This window comes from Coptis chinensis, chromosome 6, assembly GCF_015680905.1.
Source record: "Coptis chinensis isolate HL-2020 chromosome 6, ASM1568090v1, whole genome shotgun sequence".
In the NCBI taxonomy this organism is placed as follows: Eukaryota; Viridiplantae; Streptophyta; class Magnoliopsida; order Ranunculales; family Ranunculaceae; genus Coptis; species Coptis chinensis.
Genome location: NC_141461.1, coordinates 11,972,050 through 11,991,678, shown reverse-complemented (window position 1 = coordinate 11,991,678; position 19,629 = coordinate 11,972,050). Strand labels below are relative to the sequence as shown.

General features: G+C 38.9%; 1 protein-coding gene across 1 annotated transcript; it reads right to left on the bottom strand.

Moving 5' to 3' along the window:
• Positions 1-7,523: 7,523 nt before the first annotated feature.
• Positions 7,524-13,150, bottom strand: LOC147491465 (putative pectinesterase 14). The gene is made up of 8 exons (XM_086567255.1): positions 13,052-13,150; positions 12,845-12,936; positions 10,024-10,102; positions 9,471-9,631; positions 8,955-9,126; positions 8,629-8,835; positions 8,062-8,300; positions 7,524-7,942 (listed from the first exon to the last, which is right to left on the bottom strand). Exons 1-8 carry the CDS (start codon positions 13,148-13,150, stop codon positions 7,789-7,791), a joined length of 1,203 nt encoding a protein of 400 aa, XP_086423381.1. The 3' UTR covers positions 7,524-7,788.
• Between the last annotated feature and the right edge of the window lie 6,479 nt (positions 13,151-19,629).

Here is a 19,629-nt window from a genome sequence, read left to right as displayed (position 1 = left end):
GGGATGAGCCCTTCACAGAGGAGAGATACAAAGCGCGCAGGGGGCATGAAATCCAAGTGTGGAGAGAGACAGTGGAGGGGATGAGCCCCTCGCTGATACAAGGCTAGAGAGGAGCCTGGGGGCAAAACGAGTTGCCCCACGGACATAAATGAAGGCTGTGAAGCCCAGCGGAGTGGGATGAGCCCTTCCGCGAAGGAGAGATGCAAAAGCACCGGGGAGGCATGAAATCCAAAGCGTGGAGAGCGGGAGAGAGGTGAGGAGGCCACCGATAGGAGGTTGGAGGGAATGGTGGGCAAGATGAGTTGCCTCAGCGACCCGCTAAAAGCAGGAGTCCCGAGTGGGAGGATCCTTCGTGGATTAGAGATACTAATAACACGTGGGTCATAGAAACCGAAGCTTCGGTTGGTTGAATAGCCCAAACTAAGAGAAGAGAGAGCAAAACAAGGGCCACGTTTGATTAAGACCAAGAGAATAGACCCTGCAGGAGGAAGGGGGAAAAGAATGGGGAAAGAGGCACGATATGATTTAAACAAGTAACAGAGTTAATTAGACAAAGAGATAACTAACATTCCAGGCAAAATCAAACATCACATGTAAGAGAGTAATATCTAGATATAAACAAAACAAGTGTATTGCAATCAGTGGCCGAGATGGGGTAAAAGTGACTTATTACAAAGAAGTACAAAAAAAGTGGGTCTAGGGCATCTCAGAGGGAGTGTTGGTAGCAACCAGTGCATCAGGAGCCTCTTCGGGGGATACAATGGGGGTCACTGCAGTAATGCTCTCCAAGGTTGCGGCAGGGGTCTCTTCAGTAGCCACGGTAGGGTTGGGAATTTCTTCATGCACCGGTGAGTGGGGAAGGGCCTCGGCGGCTGCCACCTCTTCCCTAGAAACTTTGGGGGAGGCGGCCGCTGGGATTGCAGGTCTGTCAGGCAGAAGCCGTCCTTCTTGTGTGAGTCGGGAGAGCTCCTCCTGTATCTTCTTGGTTACCCTTTTATCAGCGAGAAACTTGAAGCGTTCGCGAAGGACAGCCGTGTCATCTTGGTGTTGCTGAAGTAGGGCGGCGGTAGCATCTTTCTACTCTTGATTGAGGGTGTCGACGGCAGCCTGGTGTTGTTGAGCTAAGGCAGATAGGTTGAGCTAATGTTGTTCAAGGAGCATTTCCCGTTGACGACTTAGGCGGTCATTGACCGTATCCATGTAGTTCTGATGAGATGATTCCGCGGACTGCAGTTCGTCTTGAGCCTTGAGTTTAGCCAGGTTAGTAGCGACTAGATCGAATTGAAGCCCTGCGTAGGCAACCTTTAGACCAGAAAGGCTATTGAATTCTTTCTCCAAGGCAGCGAGCTTATTCTTGGCACTGAGAAGACCGCGGATCATGAAAGAAATGTCCAAGCTTACCTAGAAACAGAAATAGAGAGGGAAAAAAAAACGAGGAGGGTACCCGTTCCCAGTTAGTATACAAAAAGGTCCGGTGCTAATCAAACGAACCACCATCGGCATAGGCGATGTCCCTGGGTAGATGGGCGTTGTAGAATAGGGAAGAGGCTACCGCCGCATTGTCTAGGGCGGAGTCAGCTATGGATATTCAGCGGTTGTGCACGTTGAAAATGGGGCAAAAGTCTTCAGCTGGGGCCGATTTAGAAACCGGAATTGTCGGTGGAATCGGTTCTTTGGCGGGCTGGCGGGTGCATGGGGAAGAGACTGCGAGTTGAAGTGACAAGGTGATGGGGGCAGGTGCTTCAGACATAGAGGTCCGCGAAACTACTGGGACTGACCCTTCAGAGGTTGATGTCCGCTGCCTCTTGGACGGGGGCATTTCTGTAGGAGCTCTCACCTCGGTGGGGGAAACCTCTGTCACCTCATCATCCTCAGAATCGCTGTCAAAGAGTTTCTATTTGCGGACGTCCATGTCGTCAGTGGGGGAGTTGGGAGAGGTATACTGGTCGTCCCAGTTGGAAATGGAGCGGTAGGAAGGGATGTCTTCGGACGCGGAGGTTGTAGGAGAGTCACGAGATCTAAAGGAATGAGAGGAGGTGCGAGGACGATGGTGGTGGGAGGACGAAACGCGAGATCTTTTTCTGGCAGGCGGAGAGGCCCTGGGTTTCCGCTCTTTGGGAGGGGGAGGGCGGTAAAAGGGAGCTAAGAAGCCACAAAAAGTTTGTAGACTGGGGATTTGCAATAGCTGGGTGGCTGTGGTGTGGTGGATGCCTAAGTGACTGGCTTGAGCGGGTCCGAGATCGCGGAGTCTTTGAAAAATGGGACAAGATATGCCGGAGTAGAGTTGGGATTTGGAGTCTGGCCGCCAACCTACAGAACAGAGAAGAACAGCAAGTTAGAGCATAACGGTAACAATGCAATAGAAAAGAAGGGAATGACAAGGATACTCACCACGGGTGATGAAGGCAAGATGGTTAAGAGTTAAATCTGAAGGAAGGTCCGCGGACAGAAATTGTCCTGATACATATAAAGGGTAATGGTGCCACACTTTGTCGGAGGATGTAGTACGGAGCAAGAGGGGTAGCTTCTGAGGACGTACACAAAAAGACTGGTATCCCACACTGACATCTTTGGTACTTTTCTTGATGAAGTAGTGGGAGAAGATGTCTTAGATGGTGATTTTGGGCTCGCCGATTATATTGTATGCATTCGTGGCATACATAGTCCTCCAAAAGTTGCCTATGCCTTGGTAGGGGGGATGTTGAAGTGATTGCACACCTCGACATCTAGGAGAGTGAGGGGCAGCCATAGACCGGCAATAATTTGACCCACCGTGATCACAAGGTGCCCGGGACGACGGGGAACCAGGTGAGGGTAGTGTGTGATGGATGGCACGTGTTCTAAAGTTATATTGGCTGGGATGCCATAAGCTGCCCTAATTGCGTCCAAATTAGGGCGGCGGTATCGTGAGGGTGGAGGTAGCAAAGAAATCGGGAGGTGGAGGGACATTTGTAGGGGCAATGGGAGGCAGAGACGCTACTTAGGGTGAACAGAAAGTGGAAGAATCGCCGGAGTTAGAGTCCGACATCGGAAAAACAGAGGGACAGACCCAGAATATGGAAAGAGCCTACTATTTAGCTTGAACAAAAATAAAGCAAGCCTAGAAAACATATCGAAGGAGGCAAGGAGAGTGGTTATGCCAGAGTAAAGGTCCGAAAAGAGGAAAGAACCGCTAAGAAACCAATGGAGTGCGTGCAAACTGGAGGTTGATCGGAAAAGAGTGAAGGAGAGAGCAGTGGAAAGCAAAGGAGAGTGGAAACGAAATGAGGAGGGAGAGAGAGGGGGGTTTAAATTGGGAAGGGGTAAAAATATAATTATTGGGGTTTTGTGGAGCTCGAGGAGTCAATTGGATAGCCCAGCCCGTGCGAGACACGTGGAAGTGCGAGGAACGAGGGACGGCTGAAAACGCGCGTGATGATTGAAGTCTAGTTTGCACGCAAACCAAGAAAAAAAGTAGGGGTGGTGGAAAGAGAAACAACAAGGGGTTTTTCGACCCGGATCCCTTTAACGGACCACAGAGTCGAGAAGGGCATTTGTAGTGGCACAATATAGAAAGAATGTACTAGGTCCGCGTTACGAGGATAGGAGGCAACATAAGTAAAGACACGGAGGTGCAGCGAATCAAGACCGCAGAACCTTAGTCCACGGACGTGGCAGACGTACAGTCGGCAGGAGGGTCGTAGGATAACAAGACAGATGGGCAGCCCAGATGAGAGGGGGGAGAATATAAAAAGGAGAAGGTGAGGAGAAAAAGGGAGGCCGCTAGGGTAAAAGAGGAGAGAACAGTGGGAAAAGAAGATGGAGAAAGAGAAAAAGAGTAGATTGTGTAAAACAGAGATTTAGGGTCCATACATTAATAATAATGAGGATTGTCAACAAGGCTTATGAGAAACACAGAGTCCAGCCGAGTCTCTACCAGCATCCCTAGATAGGTAGCTAAGAATGAAGCCATATTCGTTAACTCTAGGCACTGTTCTAAAAATTGGTCTAGGCGGTCTCTAGGTGCTAGGTGGTGCCAACCGACTCGCCTAGGCCCAAGTCATTTAAAAAATCGGTGGACCAACTAAGCAAGTCTAGACGGACCGATTAGGCGGGTCTAGACGGTCCAGGCAAGTTTTTTTTTTTTTTTTTGAATGATTAAATGTCGAAAATTAAAGGCCCGTGTAGGCTTAAGATTTGAATGAGTTTAAAAGACTAAAGTCTAATGTAAATAATATACCACTATAACAAAGAGTATGTTTTTATAAGAAGTCGATATTCTTCAACTATTATGCATTTTTATAATAAGTATTTTTGTTTGTGTTTATTTTTTGAGTTATAGTAAATGATTTTCTTCATTTCTTGTAGTATAGGTGTATATTACCATATATATTAAGCAAAAAAACCTCCCGCGCCTAGCCTGTTTAGGCACTGCCTAGGAGGCCTAGGCGCTCTCCCACTGCCAACTGCCGCCTAGCGTTTTTTAGAACACTGCGCCTCTAGGTATAATCTTCATTATTTGCTCTGCCTCTTCTTGCTGCCCCACAAGCCATATGATATATATGTACCTCCTCATTCCTCAAACAAGTCGCGGTAGTGTAAGATAGCCCAGCTTTTGGATAATCTTCCAAAACCTGCCCACCAAAAGTCGCGGTAGTGTAAGGAGCCCGTCAACAAGTAGCACTAAGAAGATAATCAAGCCAAATCCGGTTTGGGCAAAACTTAAACTCTTTTTCAATAGCTCTGAGCAAATGCAGTCCATACCTGAAATCATTGTTCTCATAAATTCCGAGAAAATTTTGATCAAGAACAGTGTAAGCATACTTTACATCGAGATATAATAATATCTTGAGATGGCCCATCACCCAAATTAGAAAAGGCTGGTCCTCTGAATCAATTCTGATACTCTCGCCGTTTAAGTCTATGCTTCATCCCTCTGCAGGGATTTTTGCAACTCCAAAAGAAACTCGAGAAAGGCATTGAAGTCTTGGTTAGATTTCACGTACGTATTTTTTTCCCTCCTTACACTTTCCAAGATTCACACGAAACTCTATGAGGTTCTTAATATTTTTTTGAACGGCAGGTAAAAGGAATTTGAAAGAATCATCGACCATATCTGATATCTGTGTACATCTTGTCAACTACATCAATAGCTTTTTTAATCTGTTCTGAACTACAAAAATACACAATGAGAGCTTCGTACGATTTGAATGAAGGTATCACGTCAAGCTTCTGATGCATCGTCTCAAAATAATATTCCGTCTTATAAATTTTCCCCATGTGGCATATGCACAGATGAAGTATGATATTGTTGGGTTGTGGAACCGTCAAGCTTTGCTCCGGTGTCCGATGCCGCATTCTCGACTTTTGATCTGTTTGGAGAAGGAGGTGCACCCTGCGCTCCATTTGGCCTTGTAGGAGGCACACCGCGCTCATGCTGTGAGAAATTCACTGGAAGTCAGCAAAGAAGGGGCGCGACCCGCGCTCGCCCATGTCTTGGTCAAGACGCACCCCGCGCTCATGCTTTCCGAAATTTTCACTGATTTTTTATATTTCGGCCTAAAGCCCATTTTCTCACATTTTTCTATTGAGCTAGGGTTTGAAATAGAATAAGGTTTTGAGACAACTTTGAGAGATTCATTTCTTGGATATTGTGGGAGTTCTATTGAGCTAGGGTTTGAATGAGGCCTCTTGTTCTTGATTTTTGCTACCTCTTGTAAACTCTCCAATCTTTACTATAAAGGAAACTCGGCTCTTGTGTGGACGTAGGTAACATTTACCGAACCACTTTAAATCTTTGTGTCTCTTTGCATTATTTACTTCCATAATTATTGTTGCTATGAATTGTGATGATATATTAGTGGTTTTGCTATGTTGAGTTTGTTGTGATAACTACTAAAGTCTTGGGTGGGTGATTTCCTTGGTGTGAGCTCCAAATTGAAATTATTTGGGATAGAAAGTAACTAGATTGAGGTATGACTTTCTAGTGAAATCTCCCAATAGATATATCTTTTTCTTTAATCTCAGTTGATTTCAACACTCGAATGAGTTGCTCAGCAAGATTTTGCAATTGTTGTTTTCCCAAGCACTTGAAAATGTTTGTTACATGATCAATGGATGAACATGGGTCAACAATAAGAAGGCGTTGCAGAAGGACCTAATTCTTCCAACTCTTCCTTGGACATCTCTTCCAATATTCTTTCCGTCCCAGTAACCAAGTCTACTGAGAATTCATTTTACCTGTATTCCACGAAACCGAATAGTTCCTATAAAGCTCACAACGATAAGGTGTACTAGTAATTGCTTTCAAATGAAGTCATTCTTTGAACATGTTATGGTAGAAGTCGACATACATCTCCACCATGACCCAACATCTAGCAAAGTCGGTAAAACTTTTGGGTGATGATAACAGAGGTCTGGGGCTCAAACCCCGCTGGCATCAAAGAGTTACTGATCTCATTTAAAAACAGGCTTACCAATAAAAAAAATAAAAAATAAAATCTGGAACTGTCTTCTTTCCACATATTGATTTAGAGAATGACAAACGACTCGAAATTGCCCTTGGGCTGCTAGACTGGATGTGGGGGAGAGGTATATAAGACGCTTGGAGTTTGGGTTTTTGAGAAAAGGGGAAGCCATGGATGAGAGATTTAAAGAGTGAGAGACAAGTATAAAGCCTAGGATGAGGTTTATATATAGTTACCTTATAATCATTTGTCTACAGAATCTCAAAGTCTGCCTTAGCGATGAAACTCTGTTTTAACGTTCATGGGGTTCTCCACTCTAAGTCGAAGGTCCAGGCTCAAATCCCTTGTTGGTATGATACTAAGATACACAATGCTTGAATTCTAAATGTAGCATTGTTTCGTTCATTAGCTTGAATTTTGAAAAGGGTCTCAAAGCAAGCAACTAAAAGTGTAATCATTTATATGACATAAATCAATTTGTAATTCTTAACATCTTCTTCTTTATTTCAGTTAATAACTTTCACTTTGTAGAGTGTTTATCTTTATTTATTTTTTTTACCTTTCACAGAGTCTTCAATATTTGTAAATTTTTTGGGCTAATTATGAAAAAATAGGAGACAAATAAGATACAATCAGACAAATAAAGAATTTCCAACTTTGGGTGGGACGTTTATACTCTTTTTCTTTCCTTGATTTTCAAGATGGTTAAGTTGTCAAAGTTAAGAGCGCGTCTCTGTTTTTTTTTTACGAAGGCAAGCAGCAAAGTACTTTTCAAAACCAAAAGAGATATTTTCTAAACTAGGGTATCCTATGTTTAAGGCCCTTCTAAGAGAATATGATTTGAAAGAACTCATGGAACTGTATAATCTTCATTAGTAAGAGGATACAATTACAATTACTACTGTTCAATACGTCAACAAAATTTGGACATTTGCTATTTGTGGGCGTCCAAATTTTGAAGATCGAAGTAATCATGTTGTTGAACATGACAAAGGCATAGGTTAACGCATCAGTGTATACGAACAATTATGCATAAAAAAGGGTATCATGTATGAATAGGAAGCCATTTGGCCCATGAACGATACAAAATAATATTGTTGTTGAATATTACGAAGGCATAGACTACAACATCAGCGTATACATATCACTACCAGAATTTTGGTAAATTGGAACGGATGGGGACCGCTCTTGTTTGGTGTGTGCCAAAAATAGTTAAAAATAAACTGCCGAATTAGTAAATTTGTTCATATCTTAGCGACGGACCTAACAGGAACGGATCCAGTCCGTTCGTTCCAAATAGGGAAAAATGGTGTACAGATACACACTATTTCGTATAAAAAATTCATGTATGAACAGGCAGCCATTTGTCTCCTTCTATGAACGATATGCTCATAAATGGACGTGCTTCAGCTAGGCTAAGTTGTTTACTGTATGAGACCCTTTTACTGCGGTTGGCTCCAGGTCCAGAGCAACCATATTCACCAAAGAAGACAGTCCTATCATAAAATCAAATAAAACATAATATTTGGAGCATTAGTGATTTAATACCATTACGAACATAATTAAGCAATGGACTTAGAAATTATAAGACACTTTAAGTAGTGAATTTACATACCGGTGGTAAGTTGGTTTACCCATATCATTCCATCCATCCATGGCGATTATGTTAGCCATGTTCGTATTGATGAACACAACAGTGGCATAAGCACGATATGCTCTGCCAAGCCATGCATTGCCCTTTCCAATAATCTTACAGTTCACAAAGGAAAAACCTGTGTTACTGTCCAACGATTCTCTTGCTTGGGCTGTGATCATTCCGCGGTGATCACTAGAGATGAGGTTTAGAGTGCAACCCTGTTCAAACAAAAATATCAGCATATGGAGGTGCACTTAGTCAGAGATGAGAATGGAACCTTATATATGGGAAATATACTTGGATTTATTAATGGTTGTCTTAAGTCTTCGAGAGATTGCAAAGCCGACTGAGATATAATACAATTCAGGTATGATTTGAACGTACTCACTTCTGGCACTTAAAATCAACCAGGGAAGCCGTCAAGCTAAATGAGGGGTAAGTGCCTAGTGCAGGATATCAAGATTTAATTAACTGGGTTGAGGAATGTGTTAGCTTAGGGGTCTACATATATAACCCTAAGGTCAGAAATAAAACTCTACTGCGTACCTCAAAAAGCGATCTAGCATCACCAAATATAAAGTCAGTCGCTCCTTCAATGAAACAATCTTTGTAATAGTGCTTCCCTCTGTTGTCCAAGACAGTATCTTGTATACCATAAAACCCACATCTATAAAAGGCTGCCTGATCTGCTTCAATATTGACAGCAACTGCTTGTGCTCCCTTTCTAACACCATCAGGAGGAGGAGCAGTATTCTTCTCAAATGAGAAAAGTGCATAAAAACCAACGTAAGTTTGGTCGACGAACAAAAATTTCATCAATGAAGATACTATCTTATTTGTATTAGATGGTATAATCAATTAATTTTATATACCTTGAAACTGATATCGTAAGCAGTAAAGTTTGATGCAAAGATCCCTACTGTGTGGCTACTTGTTGTTCCTTTGGCAGACAATGCTGTATCATTCCAGGCGATGATGGTTGTCTGATATCCTTGACCTTGAAATATTACATTGGACTTGGTTCTATCGACTATTACCTTTTCCCTACCGGCAGTGAATGAGGAAAGACAAAAATAAATCAAATTTTAGAAGTAAAATATTTTAACTAATAATAATAGGACATCAAATTTCATATCTAGTGATTACTTAGAGTTGTGTGAAGTATATATATCTTGGAAAGTGCATGTATTTGTAGCCCCAAAAGTGCGAACATATGTGGGTGTATACACTAGCATTACACATCGTACAAAGTCTCATGCGTACAGAACTAGGTTCCAGCATTTGTTTTTTGACTTTTTTCCAATCTAAAATTATAACAACATATTTTCTCAATCTAAAACTGTAAATTTACTAGCAGCTATCAAAGGATAATGTAATGAGACTCTAACCTGTACGTCCCTGGGCCAATGGTGATCAACGTCTTCGAACGGCAATTTGGTGGAACCGCATCAACAGCTTTTTGAATGCTTGTAAACTTAGCATCGTGTCCATTCAAGCTAACTTTGAGTACTAGACCAACTTCAGCATGGAATGTACTTGGCTTTAAACGCTAAAAAGAACCAAGGTAATTACTAACACGTACTAGAATAGCGGTAAACTGTTCTTTCCCCCTTCCGAATATCAGTACTGTTTATAAAGGGTGAGTTTTGTAGTTTGTTTACTTGGCACTTGTATCCATTAACATGAAAGAGTGAGTAGAGGTCTTGCACGTTGAGACAGTGATATATTATTAGTGCACATGAAACATTTTAATGGATCACCCAAGAAAAACATTGCACCTCTGACCTCTCAATCCCTATGTGCAACATTTAACACCAAAGTTTAAGAATTGATTGGCTTGTACGTTAGAGCATGCATCACCTATTATATATACCAATGCAAGTAGATTGTGTCACTTGAAAAAAAAGTAATGATTTTCATTTGGATTATAACAAAACTCACCGATTTACTCTCGACCTTCCCATTAGCCACCGCTCCAGGAGCCGCCGTTGATGAATCATCTTTTGGGCTGTAGATGGATCTTCAGTTGCACCCCTCGAAGTAAAGTTAAAAGAGAAAATAAGTAAACATGTAAAACATACATAGACAGAGTTCTTGTTCAAGGCCATCATTTATTCCAACCTTGAAGTAAAAGGTGTGGTTTAATGATGATGATAAAATGAAACCTATTTTATAGTTATCTCCTATCCTCAATTTAGAACACTTCAAATTCTGTTTAACAGCATTTGCTAAATTTTAGGAGAGATTTCGTTGGTTAAAACTACTATATTCTAATGACCAACCGCTTTTTGGCATTTTTTTTGGTAGTTGCATTGTTATTTCAAATATCTTGTGTTTTTAGCTTTTTTTTGGGTGTATTGAGTCTATTGCATAGTGGGTTCCGCAAAAGAAATTTTTACCAGGAAAATGTCAATACCTGTATCTCCAAATTTTGCTATCGCTATTCATGGTCTGATGAGCCATATATTTGCATGAATTTATATTGCTAAATTAGTATTAACTATTACTTTCTCAACATTCCTACATATTCTCCTTGATTCAAGCAGCATTTTATAGTCAGATCCAATTCATAGGAAGAGGCTCTGCTTCTTCTGCAACACCAGGCCGGCCAGCTACTCCTTGCCATAATCGGCAACAAAATTCAATTTAAACCAACCAATATAATCGTATACTATTTTCCAGCCATTCCATTTTATTCAGGCACCACAAAGATTGTACAACAGCAAAGTTTCATCGGATGGAGTATTATTTTATTTTATTTTTTTCTTGTGGTCATCCAATATGCTTAGAAATAAAAGTATTCATCTGGGTGCTCCACGTACGTTGACACCCAGTTGTAATGAAGAAGAACAATAAACCACTACTGCAAATAATAGTGATCCAGTGACAATACAAGAACAAATGTAATACAGTCTCTGAAAATAACAGAATGGACAAACAGTTATGTAAATCAGACAACAATATGTATGCCAACAAATTCAAATATAGTTTCTAGGCCAGCAATTGAAGTTTCATCTATCCAATGCAACAATTGGACTTCTTACACTGTGCACCATGCGACTCGTACTCCTCCAGTAATATTTGAAATGAACTCATCTGCTTCTCATTCAGTGACTTGAAAGATAGGATCATGTTGATTGCTGATTGTTGCCTTCTATGTGGAGTTCGCGAATCCAGCATTAAGTTGGTGACGGGAGTAATATGCAGCCATGGAAGGAAAATTCAGAAGTGCCTCGTCTCCTTTGCTTGCACTGCAAGTAATATTATCTCCAGTAATGATTCTAATTTTGTCTACTGTGTAATTTAAGTTGCATAACATTTTTGCTTAGTCGGCTTCCAAAGCATCATAAAACAATCCAGGATTCAGCCCTTTTACCAGATCAATTTGGCAAACACCATAACCATAAAAGCTCATGTGATCAGAAAGCAACCTTGTGAAGGATATGAGTGCTTACTTACGAGCTCAACAGACTTAGATACAGGAACCTTTTGAAGATACAAATCAAACACAAAGGCTTGGTATAAGGGGAAGTTAGAGAAGCCATACACTGGAATTTGAAGGCCTACTCAAGGATTTAGAATGTTACAAATTAACTGATGACCAATCGACGGAACGAGTTAGCTAGAGAGGTATATATTCTTAGATTTCACTTCAGGTGGTGATATTAACAGATCGACTTGTCACTTGAGTATATATAAAAATTGCGTGCTATAAAGAATGCAAGCTTTGTCGAACTAGGTATGGCGCTCTGGGGTTTTGTTAGCTATTCGTACAAGAAGGGAGTTGGAGAAAAAAGTGAATTTTTTTGAACAAGGTCATCAAACCAGGGATGGGACTGGTATAGTCGTATATACTATATAGAGTCCTTCCATTTGGATTTCTCTGAGCTAGCTATAGATTTATTGGGGGTCTGTATGTGGACAAATAATTTAAGAATTGATACAACTAATCTTAGTTATATGTAGGCCTGCACAGTTAGCTTCCAAGTAAAGAGTTGATTATATTGTTGAGCTAGTTGTGTTGGCTAAAGAAAATCCGTTGGGTAGTGGAGACCAGTGTGGATGTTAGAAGATAATTGGATTGTGCTTATTGTACTTACAGTTTTATGCGACCAAGCCAGTTTCAAAGGTTACAGCAAGCCATGAAGACTGTGAAAAGGATAAGTATCACACCTTGTGGAAATTGGAATGCTGCGAGATTGGGAGGCATGTTGGTGTTAAATTGCATGTTAGTAGTGATACTAGGAGAGTTGTGACATTGATAATTGAGAGATACCAAGAAGAAGGACTATGGAGAATAATATAGATTGATTGATTGAGAGAGAGAGAGAGATTGATTAGGGCTGGAGTATTTGAGTTGAATTGAAGTTCTCTATCCAGAGTTACATATTTATACTAACTTACCTTGGGTGTGAAGTAACCCAAAGCATGAGAATGAAAACTACTAGATATGGATGTCCACACTTATAGAAACGTGGGACTTTCCATATATGGCATATTCTAATATTGACATATTCTAATACTCCCCCTCAAGCTGGAATGCCGCATACTTACAAATAACAGTTTGAATGGAAGAAAGAAAAGATAAGAATACAGCTCCCCCTTTCGCATAGAATTGCCTTTAGTTGAAGAACTCAAACAACTGTTGAGATGAGACGTTCTGGAAAGTGAAACTGTCGGTGTAGACAATGGCCTAACTTGAAAACTGAATTTGTACCACAGGCACAAACTGGAAACAGAACACCTATGATATGACTGCAACCTGATAGATGAATCTGAATAGTGCAGTGATGATGTGACTGCAACCAAGAGATTGATGAAAACTGAATAAGGTAGTGATGATGTGACTGCAACCTGAGAGATGAATTGAAAGCTTATGCTTTTCAGCCAAAGAGCTCAACAAGAAATAGTAAGAGTCAATGAAGCAACTGAGTACTTGGCACCACTGCGGCATAAAAGGAATCAAAACCTGAAAAGCTGAACCATCAACAACAGCAACATATGAAAAGCTCCTCAATAAGAAGGCTAAAACAGAAAGCTGGTGAAACACCATAGAACTTAGAGCCATGACATGAAAGGGAGTCAAACCCTTATAAAGGAAAAAACTTATCAACCAACCAATAATCAGGAATTCTACCAAATCATTATAGTTGAGACGAGGAGAAACTTCTGAAGAATATGAAAAACTGGACCTGATATGTTTTAGGTAAAGAGGCGAAAGGCAGCAAGACTAAATCGAGCACGTGTGTCCCATGCAACAAAACTGAACAGCTAGTGCAAGAGATAGAGAGGAGGGCGCGGGCGTGCCTATACCAAGTGTGTGATACAGAGAGAAGGGTGCAGGTGCTCCTTGACGAAGGCCCATCTTGAGCGCGGGCACGCCTATAGCGAGATTTCGAAACAGAGAGATTGCGGAACTTGAATGTTGACTTCGAACCAAGAGAATAAGGAGACGTGTGAAACCTTGAAAAGTGCCTTGAAACAATGCCCGGTGAAGCAGTGACAATGAAAAAGACTAAATGGCGCATGCGTGCGGGTGAAACGATAATCCTAGAGCATAAGAATAGAATCAATGAGAACACCACTAGATCTTGAATACTTCTTCTTGTGATAAAGATTGAAACTTGAATTGAATTAAATATTGAAAATTGAAAAAAAATTGATTTTGATATTGATTTTGATTTTTTGATGATGGATTCCTCTCCTAACATACCACTAAACTTTGATTTGAACCTGACGCTCTGATACCATATTAAATTGCATGTTAGTGGTGATGCTAGGAGAGTTGTGACATTGATAATTGAGAGATATCAAGAAGAAGGACAATGGAGAATAATATAAATTGATTGATTGAGAGAGAGAGAGATTGAGTTTAATTGTAGTTCTCTACCCAGAGTTACATATTTATACTAACTTACCTTAGGTGTGAAGTTACCCAAAGCATGATAATGGAAACTACTAGATATGGATGTCCACACTTATAGAAACGTGAGACTTTCCATATGTGACATATTCTAATATTGTATATTAGAATATGTCATATTCTAATATACAATATTAGAATATGTCACATATGGAAAGTCTCACGTTTCTATAAGTGTGGACATCCATATCTAGTAGTTTCCATATTCTAATATACACTTTCCATATCTAGTAGTTTCCATTCTCATGCTTTGGGTTACTTCACACCTAAGGTAAGTTAGTATAAATATGTAACTCTGGGTAGATAACTACAATTCAATTCAATCACTCTAACCCTAATCAATCTCTCTCTCTTTCAATCAATCAATCAATCTATATTATTCTCCATTCTCTTTCTTCTTGGTATCTCTCAATTATCAATGTCACAACTCTCCTAGTATCATCACTAACATGTAATTTAACAGTTGGCCTTGTGGAAACATAGGAATAAAGTGTGGTTGGAAGGATTTGAGAACTCGAGGAGAAACACCCTGGCATTACTTTTAAAAGTTAGGTGATCTTTGGTCACTAGTATTAAGGACGAAAATAGCCAACATGATCAATTTGGTATTAAACAACTAAACATTATAGGGGAAATTTGGTAGAGCACCAAACGCATGAAGCATCAAAGAAAGATAGCTTCCAGTTTTCTCTTCAAGATGGCATTGGAAAACTCTAACACAAATCACGAGAATCTAGCTAAAAGGAATCACGGACTGAAAAAGCGGGGGTGATATTCAGATAATATAATTGCAATTTCAACAAAGTTTACAACAAAGGCATGTATAAGATTGGCAACTAGTTACTTTACTAAATGTCTCAAGAGTCTTTGAAGGCAATCGGTAGTTATTCAAAAGGCAAAACTTGGCTATGAGAGGAATCATATTCGATTTGGCGAAAAAAAAAAAAATATATATTTTAGGCATTGTTCCGTAGAGATTAAAAAGCAAGACACCGAGAAATGTAGAAGAGAATGAAGTATAATACATATTACTTGTCCACGGTTTTAAGAAACCGATGATGGTAACCACATTTTTAATTGCTTTTCTTATATATAAACACATGCATACCAATAAACTTCAAAAACATAACCCAAAAAAAAATATATATATATATATATATATATATAAAACTCTATCTCCCCTTGTAATATACACTTCCATCCATATAAATAAAAGTTCAGTTTAATCAAGTGTTTTTCTTTGTGATCTTCTTCTTCGCGTGTCAATCGTGTTTTTACGATCTCTTTTTCTTTTTTATTTGGTATCAGAGCCATGGCAGCTTAACTTGAGGTTAGTGCATAACGGTGAGGAAATGTTTTACAATTATATTTAATTGTATGATTTCCTAAGAAAAGATGTAAGTAAGAGATATAAGTATGATTAAGGAAAAAGGTGTGAGGGTTACTCTTTAGGACTACTTGCTTAAAGGCTCGGTTTTCCGACCACAAGAATGTCCTTTGGATCCTAAAAATACCGGTGACTCTTCTTTCCCATTATTATGAATAGTATCTTATTAGAGATGAAGTTAAGATTACTTAATTTTATTCTTGTTGAAATAAGACTATTTGCTTAGCAAGAGGTCATTATTGTTTCTTTACGTTTATATTGGTAACTCTGGGACGTCACCAAAGTCGCGTAGGGTATATCTTTGTGCCGTTTAGCAAGAAATGCGTTTAGGCGTTTGCTCCCGTAAAAGCGTTGATGAGGCGTGGTTTTACTTAATATAAGCACTAAAGACTTGATTTTGATTATCTTTTTTATAATATTTGGAGAAGAAGACGATGTGTCAATGATTACATCAAGAATAGTTTTTATCTTGTTTAGTATAGTTATAATTCATTATACTCTACCTGTTTTGCACTAACACCTCAACCCCATGGCACAATCATCAAATAATGATGATCCGAGTTCAATTAAGAACACGAAATTAATCGAGTATGATCTCGACACCGCGGGACAAAATGAATAAATGGGCGATCCCTAATATGGATCCCAAAACCATATATAGATATGGTAACCGGATTGAAAAATTGACCCGATAAAATTGCGGTAAAACTATGGAACAAACTATTAGTTTAAATTCCATAAGTAATAATTTAAATCTTTTAAGTCCTCGTGATTTATATCACCATGTGAAAAATTATAAATTTATTCACATAGGCCTATCTGAGGTTGCTTTCGGACCATTGACCCTTTTGGGTATGAATGCTTGTATTCAAGCAACACTTTCGAGAGATGCTAGGTGTCTCGACTATTTACCGTCCCTTATGGGAGCGGTAGAGACTAGTCTTTGTCATGGACCCGATCTATTTTGATGTCTATCCTAATTTAAGTTTAGCTTTATCGGATAGAAATCTTTATGATTCTCAGATCATTACAAATTCAGGCTAAAGGTTATAACTTTTACGGATCTGAAGTGATAGGAATTACTTACGAGAATTCACTACAAGGTGTTCTGAGGACTTTAACACCTAAAGTAATGCATAAAACTACACGGGTAAGACTGTGTTAATAGACACAAATCTTTTAACTTCTAGTGTAGCAACACCGGGATGATTCCTTGGAGTGAGATTCAATTTCGAGAATCATGGATTTTCGAAACTTATTTGTTCAACCACAGCCAATCATTAATAATGATTTAGACCGGATAGTCCAAACAAATGAAGGTGAAGTTATATTGAACTTTAAGAAACCTTTTGTTGGTAGAAGTTTGTCTTTGAGGTCCTCTTACTTACAAGATCTCTATATACCACAATCTTCTAGGCATTGGTTTGAAACTGAATCTACAACCTGATACAATCAATCGTAGAAGAGATCCATTATCTCTAATCAACAAATACCACATGGTATTTATACACAGCAAGCTAGGGAATCTCCCACAGCGTCAGAAATGGATTTTGTTTTATAAATGGATTATACACCTTATGAAACTTATCAATTTTATAAATTAAAATATGAAGAGTTGAGTAAATATTTTACTCCTACATAATTGAAACCTATGCTTAGACCTTATGATGATTATTATGATTATCATCAGAGGAATTGTACTCCTCTGACAAAATGGTTTTGCTTAGAGTATCAGAATCATAAAATTCTGAATGGCAGAGTTGAGCGTGCAACTCTGAGAAAAGATATCAGTGATTTTCTTAAAGCCAAACAAGAGGCTAGGCTTATGGCCGAGGTAAAAATAGATTCACCTAAGGAAAATACCTTAATTAAAAAGGAAAATAAGTTACCTAATAAAGAGGTAATTCAAGAACAGGAAAGGATTATTATTCCACCCATTGTCAAGGAGGAGATCACTACTAAATGTAATTTTACTCCGGTGCATAATTATATTGGTGTGTTAGAATTTCATCAGAAAAAATGGACTACTACTGATGAAAAGGAGATGACAGCTATTCATCCTCCAACAACACCTTTGAAGAAAAGATAGTCACGGAGATGCGGGCTTATATCAAGCCCACCCAAGAAGAAGCCCACAAATGCAAATGGGGATGGAGGATATTAATAAAATTTGTAAACAGAATAATTATACAAATTTGTGTTTACAAACTATTGGAGCTCAATTAATCAGAATTGAGAATAATACTGAAAATATCCTTAAACATACCCCTAGGATTGATCCTAATAAGGATAAAGAACCTTTAAAGAATACTTCTTTAAAACAAAACAGTTCTTTTAGTCATATTAGACCATCTATTCACCTCTGTGGATATTCCCAATTTCAAACCGGATCGGTCTTCATCCAAAATGATTTTTATTGAGAAATTATACACCCAATTAAGTAAATTAAATCTTAATATTCTTTCTCAAGAATCTAACTCTGAAGATGATATTAATCCAAATGAAATTTTGGATATTGAAGCAAATTTAAACTTCTCTAATCTGAATAAAATAACTTATGAACGAATCTGTGAGAAAGTGAGTCATATAGGTCATAGCGAGAATTATTATCCTAGACCCACTCCTCGGGATATTCTTTATGAAGAAGCCTATTTTAATGACCAAGTGTCTTATCAAGCTAAGACTATTTACACTTGGAATATTGATGCTAAATCGACTATCAGTTTATCACTGCACGCGAGGAGATGCTCATGTATCGCGAGTGTTTGCAAAGCCCATGGAAATACAGATGCAGATGTCTGCAGGTTTATTTCCCATGGATTTGTAGGTATTCTTAAAGGTTGGTGGGATAATGTTCTCACTCATGAGCAAAGAGATGAAATCTATAACTCTACCAAAGTGGAGTTTAGTTCCGAAGCTAATCAGAATATATCTATTTCTGACGCAGTCTACACTCTTTGCCTAACTATTGTCCATCATTTTATTGGACCAGAAGGTTTGTCGGCTGAAAAGAATAGAGAGATGCTGCAAAATCTTAGATGTCCTACTCTATCTCATTTTAGGTGGTATAAGGATGTCTTCCTTGCCAAAGTCCTACAATTACATGATGCTAATAGTGAGCATTGGAAATCTAAATTTATTGATGGTCTCCCTAACTTCTTTGCAGAAAAGGTTAGGAAAAAGCTCAGAGATCTTAATGGAGGATCTAATATTTCTTATGAGTCTCATACTTATGGGAGTCTCATTAGTCAGGTCATTCAAGAAGGTCTTAGCCTATGCAATGATCTTAAGCTACAGCATCAGCTTAAAAAACAGAATCTTTCTGGTAAACAAGAGCTAGGAGAATTTTGTGAGCAATTTGCTTATGATATTCCTTCTCAAAGAAAGAAGAAAATTTCTTCCCGAAAAACCCAGAAAAACAGTAAGAGAATATATTCTCGAAAACATAAAAGGAGTTCCAATAAAAATTGGAAACCTAATAAAGATTTTTATAAAGATCCACACCATAAAAGTAATATTACTTGTTTAAAATGTGGAAAAATTGGTCATTATGCCAACCAGTGCTATACTAAACAGAAGATCAATAATCTAGAGATTGATGAAGATCTTAAATTACAATTAAGTAAAATCTTACTTAATACTAGTTCTTCTGAATCTGATAATAAATCAGAAGATCCTTACTATAGTACTTCAGAGAATGAAGCACCATGTCAGTGTAACATGTTGCAATCTAAATGTGATAGCATGCGAGCTATTTTACAGATGAATGGGTTAGCTATTAATGTTCTGACCTCAGAACAACAGTCTGTCCTAGAGCTTATCGACTCTATTACTGACCTTGACACTAAGCTAAAGTTAATTAAAACTTGCTTTAAAACAGTTAAGGACAACATTGTTGATCCTACGGAAGGGTATAATCTTAAAGAGGTTTTTGATCGCCTAGGAAAAGATAAACCTAGTTCCTCAAAGTCTCTAGTCACCCAGAATCTCAATGATAAAATCCAGAATCTCAACAAAGAGATTCTTCATTTAAAGCAAAGAGTGTTTCAAATAGAGAAACACTATTTCAAGGAAGACACTAACTTCCAACACTGCAGTTTCACTTCCTCTATACTTTCTAGGAAATGGAATATTTTTATAACCTTGATTATTGACAAAGAATATATTTTGAATAATTATATTGCTCTTGTCGATAGTGGTGCAGATATGAATTGCATCCAAGAAGGATTAATTCCAC